Here is an 8,533-nt window from a genome sequence, read left to right on the forward strand (position 1 = left end):
TTTGTATATACTTTCAGCACTTTACAGTTTCTAGTTAGAAGTAAAAGTTTCTTACACACTCTAATTCATTGCTTTGCCGAAAGGCCATATAAGTAGGCTATAGTGATTTAGAGAATGGATAGTTTGCCTCTAGCTTCTCGTGGGTTCAACACTCAAATACTAATCGAACTGTACTACGGTGATTCCCTATACTTGAGGATTATCAGATGCTCATACACCCAATAGCAACGAGATCCACAAGAGATAGCAGTGGGAATCAAATTTCCTTTGGTTAAACAATGGATCTCGAAATTCTGACCTAGATCTAGAAGATCAACAAGTTTGGGTAGCGATGGTGAGAGATGTAGAAAATGTAGCTTTGACAACAATGGATGAGAGAAACAAGAAGGCATCCTCCTCCTGGGGAAGAAACGGATTGGTCAAATGTTCAGGGTGCAGACCATCGGATGTTCCGGCCTAGGGAAACAAAATACTCCAACAACTAGAATTTAGAGGGTCTCTCTGACAACAAAAGAAGAAAGACTTAGTTGGTGCAATATGTGTTTTGTGTAGGTTATTTGATTCCACTCATATCTTTCTACGTGAAACTTCTCTTGATAGTACGGTTTTCCTACGAATCAAATAAATGAAAACACCAATGAACCGTCTTCTATTTTTTCACTTTAGAGTGTTCTTCAACTATTTTGTGTCAATCATCGTATAAGCCTATATAACTTGGTTTGCCCACAATCTTGGTTCGATGGAGTCCCTCCGTAAAACTATGGACATAAAGGAACTTATGAAAAGCAATACGCTCTTTGGGAAGATGGTGTCAGGACCATGATTTGGTTACCTAGTGAAATACCATGGTTACCAGTCGGTAACTAGAATTCCCAGCCTCCTTGAGTAAACGGGTTTATCGTGCAAAAAATCAGTCCATCTGAATTTCGTTTGCATTTTGGCTGGCTAGTTAGTATGACCTAAACCCCATGTATTCCCCGTCCTCTATAACCTCGTGTCCTAACTCATTTGTGTGAAAAAATCGCGCTTAATTTCTCTCCCTCCAAATATTATACTATTTGAAATGTTAAGATATCTTTTAATTTATAAATTAAAATTTTATTTAAGAATTTCGCCCGGTATTAGACCGGTTTTCTCCTGTAAGCGGGATTACCGGAAATCCCGGCATCATTCTTTTTCCTACCGATACGCAAAACCTTGGTAAAGACGGCTCGGGATTTTGCTTAGCAGAAGACGACGGGTGCAGAGTGTGATTTCCTCCTACACTTGGCCATTCGTGTACGTCACACAGTATTTAGATTAACGAAGTCGTACAGCCTCTTCCATTTGTCTCTCGCGCATCCTACGCTGTCCTGCACGGCGGCAGATTAACCTCGCGGACTCGTTCGCTCTTCATCGATCGCTTTGTGCCGGCCGGCAGCTCTACGCCAATATTGTTCGTATGCATACCTACATATGCATCAGCCATCTCCAACACGAACTCGGATATATAGTCGCTGTCCTCAATCCGCACCGGCACTAGCAAGCAAACGCCGTAAGGAAGAGCACGCGCGCGCACGGCGCTTGATCGAGCCATGTCGTCGTCCAGACGGTGGTCTTCCTCCCCCTCATCCGGCACGGACCTGTCAGCAGGCCGGTCTATCCTCCCTGTCGCGGCGCTCTCACCCTTGCGCCATAGCTCCCGTCGCTCCGTCTCCCGTTCCGACCCGGCCCCTGGAGGCGCCACCGGCGGTCGCAGCATTTGGCCTTCTTCCTCCGACAGCAAGATCAGCAGCAAGAAGCCGTCGCCGTCGCCATTTCCCAGCCCGTCACCGTCACTGTCGTCGCCCTCGGTTGCCACCCTTGCCGACCACCTGACGAACGAGGCCATGGACAGCGCCCACGCCGTGGCGCCGTCGCCCCAGTCGCTCTTTCGCCAGCGCAGCTGCACCGAGCTCCCACGCTTCGCGGACGCCGACGCCGAGGAAAGGAAGATCAGCAGGTCTTCCGGTAAGGGCGGTCACGCGTTCGGGCGCTCCATGCGCTTCCTGCCGTCCTCCAAGCCTGCCAGCGTCACGCTCACCCCGGGCCGCATCGTACCGTCCGACCTCCGCAGGCTCGTCGGCTCCTCGATGGACGCCCGCGCCGATGTCCCCAGCTCCGGATCGGAGTGTAGCGACGCCTCCAGGGGATCCAGTGCAAGGTCGACGATCCCCAAGCCGCCCTCGCCGTTGATTGCCCGTGCGAGCTCGGTCCGGCTGCTGGGGTCGAGCAACACACAGTGGGCTCTCTCGCCTGGGCGGCGAAGCAGCTCACCCGTGAAGGCACTAGCGACCGTGCAGGAATCAAAGGGGAAGAAGAGCCTGTTGAGCATGGGATGGGGCCATCTCTTCAACCGACGGAAGACGATGGACACAGATTCATCCATTGCCACCACGACCCTCGCCAACGCATTGCCGGTGTCACGCGGCAACGGAGGAATTGGGGAGGCCGGGCATCAGATGAGGATGATGCACTGTCGGTTTCTGCAGTGGCGCTTGTTGAACGCCAAGGCGGACGCTGCGTCCAAGAACAAGCGTGCTATCGCCGAGGTTCAGTTGATGGGTGCATGGGCCAGTATTTCAGAGCTGAGAGGGAAAGTAGCGAGGAAGCGAGTGCAGCTCGATAAGGAGAATCTGAAGATTAAACTCACCAACGTACTCTCTTCTCAGGTAGTATACTTAATCCGATGTTCCTTGACCTTATCAAGTTTTCACTGCAAATATGTAATAGGGTATCTACAAGAATATGCACCGATCGATGATGAACATCTCTACAGATGAGGGGTCTGGATATCTGGGGGCAGATGGAGAGCAAGCACACCCTCGCTCTGAACTCCACACTGGATTGCGCTAAGGCTGCAGTTTGCAGGATTCCTCTTACCAACGGAGCTAAGGTATGCTCTCTGAAATAGCTCTACTTCATATTCCTACTTCCTAGCCAAGTGAAAGGGTTCCAGAAAATACTTCCACAAAAGTACAAAATATATTTATATATATGAATACATCACTGAACTTTTTTCCCCATATATAGGTGTCCCTACCGGCGATGGCATCCATACTGGAGCAAATGTTCGAGCTCGCAATGACGGCCAGGATATCAGTTCGCTCGTTTAGCCCCGTGGTAAATCCTTTCGCGAAAAAACAAGCTCAAAGCTCGTCAACCCATCTCTGTAGTTTTCACCGACGCCTGACTAGGAATTTCTCCATTATACATGCATATGCTAGGCTAAAGATACGGCAGTGCTAGTCTCGGAGCTGGTGCATGTGGCTCGTGAGGAGCAAGCTCTGTTACAGGACTGCCTCGACCTGCTTGGACGGGTCTCTGCACTACAGGTAGTTTTGGCTTTCTTTCACCAGAAATACTATCTGGTCTTGTGCACAGGTTCTTAACTAATAACGTCTTGACTGCGGTTGTTCACTTGACACTCAGATTGAAGAGCAGAGCTTGCGTTGCCATATGGTGCAGTCATCATCTTCGCTGAATCTTGTAACAGTGAATTAGTATGGCCATGGACGAGAGCTCAGCGCAGACAGTTGTTCTACAGGCATAACCAACAAGAAATTACCAGCGGACTCGCCCAACGCTAGATTAAAATCGGATGCATCTTTTTTTTACCTGAAATCGGATGCATCTTGAAGGGAGAGAAAAGAGTTGATTGTAGTGCAGAGCTGACAAGTGCATGTGATCGTTCTCAATGCTTTTATTTCGTAGCTTAACATGCAAAACAAGAGTAGATTATGAACACAAAGTTCATCCCTGTCAATACTGAATTTGAAGACAACGATGAGCTTAACTGCCTGTTTACTTTGACTTCTATGCGGAAACTGAAAATTTCACCTAGAGTTCAAATCTTCTTTTGGCTATTCTCTCAAAATAAAGTATGATTCCGAAATCTCTTGACTGCAGCCTTTGTAATAAAGATAGAAACTCTTAAACATGGAAACTCTCTTTAGAGCTCAAGCTCCACCTAGCTCATTATTTTTTACAAAAAACAAAAACAATATTTACATGTTTCAAAAAAATCTGAATAAGAAAATCTAGATGTGCACTTCATACGTTGGGATACTCAAAAATGACAAGTTTTGACAAATATTTGGGAGTTTGAAACTGTGTACCTTTCACTATACCAAGATTTGTACTTTTGTCATTTGTGTGTAGTATTTCATTATTGAGATTTTACACACTTGTAGGATACATCTCTGGCTACATCCAGATTTTCTTGCATATTTTTTGGGACTTTAAAACTAGGTTTTTGAATTTTTCAAAAAAACGATCTATATGGAGCTCGGGCTTCGAAAGTCCACACTCCTTTTAAACACTTGTTCTTTAAATGCATCGTATCCAGCTTCCCTGGGCTAGCGTTTATGAAGTTCTAAATGTAATTATTAATGACTTTCAAAGCTTAGCTTCTACTGAGCAAGTGGCTTTGTAATAGAAGATAGCAACTTACTGTTATAACATATATTGTCCTTGGAGCATTTAGATAACAGAAAAAACCTGGTTGAATATGAAACGGGTATGTCATCATACTCTATTGTACCTGCGGAGCTAGAAAGTAAGGACCAGAAATTGGTCATGTTAGATCAATTCCTAGCCCCGCTGCCAGAAGGCTCAAACACCCGCTGGAGTTGAAGCCAGACTAATCTACAAGCATTTTGGATGGGTCTTATCTTGAAAGACAACTGCAACTGGTTCGTCGCTTGGAAATCGACCGACTATGTCTTATATACAAGAACATCGAGAAGACGTCCATGTGGTGATGGGCTGAGAAGTGTTTTGAGTTGCCAGGAGTCGAGAGTTATCTTATAGGATTGCATCGACTCTACGGCTCTTCAGCTGGTTATTTATGTCTGGAAATTCTTGTTCTGTGTTTTGCAGCTAAAATTTTTCTTTAGGTTCCAGTTTGGTTCTCCAGAATCTACGTTATTCTTGGACATAAGTATGACATCATCCCTCGCACGCTCCTCGATCTCAAGGAGCGAGCCAACTGCAGCATCTGAGTTTAAAGCATGACTACTCCATCCTAATAATTCCAGGATGACCGGTAGCGCACCCCAGTGAACCTGAAGTCAAGCAATTCCAATAGTCTCTTCTTCAGCGTAGAGAAATTTTCACCTCCCTTCTTACTTCCCTCTCTTCAGGTGGCTGGCCTAGCTAATACTCGCATCAAGGTCAATCGGTAACAAAGGAAACCAAAATCGTGAAGAGATGAGAACGTACATCTAACTTGACAAGCACGAAGGACGGATGAAGCATGGCACTCCTGTCACATAGGAGGGTCCGTACGAGTTTTTTTACAGGAGATATTGAAGTAGCTATATCTAAAAACATTGTTCGGCTAATCTAACGAGGCACCCCAGCTAGCGTTAACACACGACAGTCTACAATAGGAATCATCCTTGTAGAGGAGAGCACATACATCAACGTTGATGTCATTGCATTAAATACAAATAGCACATATTTAAAATGATTTATTTTCTAAACCGTTAATCGGATCAGCGATATGTATTCACCGCTGACTTCATATAAGCAACGACTTCCAAACTAGATCACATGTACGTATGTTTCAATGATATTTTTTCATCGCACTAGTTTCCATTTGTATAGTGTGGTTGCTGAATTAACAACAAACAGTTTCCAATATAATAATTCAAAGTTGCCCGATGATGTATACATGGTTTTAGTCATTGCAATGTTAGATAGAGCTAGGGAGTGAGTATTTCTAGCGTTTTCAATAACCACGAGAGATATTCTTCCACTAAAAGAAGTATTATACAACCTTGTATTGATCCCAAATAGCGAGAGTGATATGGAAACTAAGTTGTTATAATTTGACAACTCGGCATTGTGTAGCTGGCAACAAAGTGTTGACAATTTGACAATTGCTGACAAAAAAGTTGTCAAAACATGTCAATAAGGGATCTAATTTTAAAGATCGTGATGCCACAAAACCAACTGTGAAAGCGGAACTCTGAACGGAGTAGCAATTTGAGAGATGAAGGTTTTAAATTTTAAGAGAATCTCGCGTATGTCATCTACGTGCATGCATGGAAGAGTGAGGCGAGCAGACGCGTGTTAATCTAAACATGCATTAGTGTAACTAGATTTTGATGCGCGCCTTGGCGCGCGGCCCCGGTATTTCGCATTTCGCACTGATAATCGTTTTGTAATAGACTTGATAATAAGCTGAGGAAAAAATGATATGTTAGTATTTGCACAAATCGATGAGAACACGCTATTTTGGAATCTTCTTATTATTCTTGGTCGCTAATGTGACTATGAAGCAGTAGCATGGCATAGCTTTAAATAGAAACAATCAAAGCCGAGTAAATAAAAGAGAGAGAGCACCGAGTGTCGGTGCTACTAAATTTTGCGGCTTCGTGGTTAGTAATAAAAGAACAATCTTTGCACCCAACAAATAGTCGCACCAGGCTCTTCTAATCGTTGATGTCACTAATGTGTTGAGCCATACCAGACAGTGTGGCCCGCACGTGGAGTTCTCGATTTTGGAAGGTGCTCTCTTCTCCTTCTCATTCTACAATATTTTTTTTGTTGTGCCTGGCTGAAACACTGAAAATAATGGGAAAGAAGGAGCAAGCAGCCGTTAAGAAAGATCAATATAACTGGAAGTTAAAAGGAACACGAAGAAGAGGTAGCAAGTAAGCTAGGGAGGGCAGCATCATGCGTGGCAATGAACCCCTCTCGCGTCTTTAGATTTAACACTTTTGGGCACAGTGTAAGCTGCAGAGTGAGAACATAGAAGCTCAATTCTGCTAAGATGCGTGGCGGTGAGGTCCTAGTCCTAGTGCTGGTGGAGATCAAGTGTCTCCCATGGCCGGTCAAGCTAGCTAGCCCGTAGGCGATGGGCAGTGGCCGACGCGGTCGTTGAAATTGAATAGAAGAAGAGAAGCTCGATTTTGCTGGTGGAGATCTCGTGGGCGTAGAGGAGGAAGCTGGTGGCAGGACCTGCCAGGCGGTGGTCGACGCGGCCGTTCAATAGAAGAGAAGCTCGATTTTTCTGGTGTAGATCACCACCGTCAGTTGGAATTCTGACAGTATATCATCCCTAATTTTATCAGTCAGTTCATGGATGAGGAGCCAAGTAGTGGCAAGTGTGCGTGACTTAATCTGGTATCAACTGGTACGATCCCATCTCTTTCTTTCGGTTTCAGAAGCAAAATTTACCCCCTCTCTTTCTTTCTCTTGCAGAAGCAAATTTTATATTTTCCTTACATGCAACAGCTCAATTACCACAGTTAATTTTTTTCTGAGCTAGGGAAACCAATTTTAATGTTCTTGGTTGATTAGCATGCCCAGTTCTGCTCTCTATGCTCGTGTTAATACGTTGGAACCACAATAGCAAATTTAAAACTGAATACACAGAAAATGGGGATTTTATTAAACCAGCTGGTTACAACGAGAAGACATGTGAAGTAAACGACAGCCTTCGGTAAGACTATAGTCTCGTAAGCTAATATAAAGTACCGGAGAGTAACTACGGCAACATGTACAAACACGTAAGCTGGATTCGCCTGTCCTCCGAAATTGTACCATCTTTTATAGATGTCTTAAACACTTGATGACGGTAGGCCATATTCTGCGGATACCTGACTTTAACTGCTTGGGCACCATCTTGGTCCTGCAACTTGATTAACACTTAAGTTGAACATAAACACATTGATTTTCAGCATGTACATACTAATACTAATAAAATTTAATCTGTCATACAGTCTGTATAATCTTGCCATAGTAATACAGTATTACATAGTGTCGTTATATCGTCACGGCATATGCCATAGGGTGGCTAATCGAAGGGGCTCCTGAGAGATCTCACGGCGGTATCCGGAAGCGGGTATGGGCACGAGCGACACGGCGACGTACCCAGGTTCGAGGCCCTCCGGTGGAGGTAAAACCTCTACTCCTGCTAGAGTGTATATGATATCACACAGTACAATGATGCTCCTAGAGCTGTGTCCGGCTGCTCCTGGGAGGCTAAGGGAGACGATGGTCTCTCTCACAGGGCAGCGCTAAGGGTGGAATGAGGTGAGAATGATCGATCGTCCCCCGCACGAGGGGGTAGCCCAGCTTATATAGGCACTGGCACTTTACATACAAGTCCCTATAGTCTACCGGCCGGCTTGGCCGGCTCCGGCTTCCGCTCCTTCCCGAGGCGTTGACGTCATGGAGCCGTTGAGGCGTAGTGGCCTGTCCCGTCCGCCAGAGGAGGTCAGCGGTATGGCGAGGAGGAGTCTCTGTCGCCATCATGCCCTGTAGCCGGTACGGACTGTCGTAGGCGATGATGGCCTGTCCGGCGCGTAGCACTGCTGCTCTACAGTGCCCCGCGCTTTACGGAAGATGAAGTCAGCGTGGACTTTGGGAACCCGGATCACCAACCCGGTTCCTTCCAGTGCAAGACTCGCCAGCCTCGAGTCGGTCTGAGGTACAGACCCCCAGTCGGATATGGCTTGTAGAAGCCGGCCCAGCCTACAGCATTGGCGGCCGTAGCCGGGCC

The 8,533-nt window shown here is 45.9% G+C and overlaps 1 protein-coding gene across 1 annotated transcript; it reads left to right on the top strand.

Moving 5' to 3' along the window:
* Nucleotides 1–1,868: 1,868 nt before the first annotated feature.
* LOC124695861 (QWRF motif-containing protein 3) lies at nt 1,869–5,021 on the top strand. The gene is made up of 6 exons (XM_047228669.1): nt 1,869–2,690; nt 2,798–2,914; nt 3,052–3,141; nt 3,246–3,353; nt 3,451–3,507; nt 4,917–5,021. The coding sequence occupies exons 1-6, from the start codon at nt 1,869–1,871 to the stop codon at nt 5,019–5,021; spliced, it is 1,299 nt and encodes a 432-aa protein (XP_047084625.1).
* Nucleotides 5,022–8,533: the final 3,512 nt, after the last annotated feature.

The sequence above is a fragment of the Lolium rigidum genome, chromosome 3, assembly GCF_022539505.1.
Source record: "Lolium rigidum isolate FL_2022 chromosome 3, APGP_CSIRO_Lrig_0.1, whole genome shotgun sequence".
Classification (NCBI taxonomy): domain Eukaryota; kingdom Viridiplantae; phylum Streptophyta; class Magnoliopsida; order Poales; family Poaceae; genus Lolium; species Lolium rigidum.

What these genes read in the sequence shown, in the direction of transcription:
- LOC124695861 (XM_047228669.1), top strand. Translation starts at nt 1,869, where the DNA reads ATGGACAGCGCCCACGCCGTGGCGCCGTCGCCCCAGTCGCTCTTTCGC. An exon ending in GACGGGTCTCTGCACTACAG is followed by an intron (nt 3,354 to 3,450) that starts GTAGTTTTGGCT and finishes CTTGACACTCAG; the next exon opens with ATTGAAGAGCAGAGCTTGCG. An exon ending in CATCATCTTCGCTGAATCTT is followed by an intron (nt 3,508 to 4,916) that starts GTAACAGTGAAT and finishes ATTTTTCTTTAG; the next exon opens with GTTCCAGTTTGGTTCTCCAG.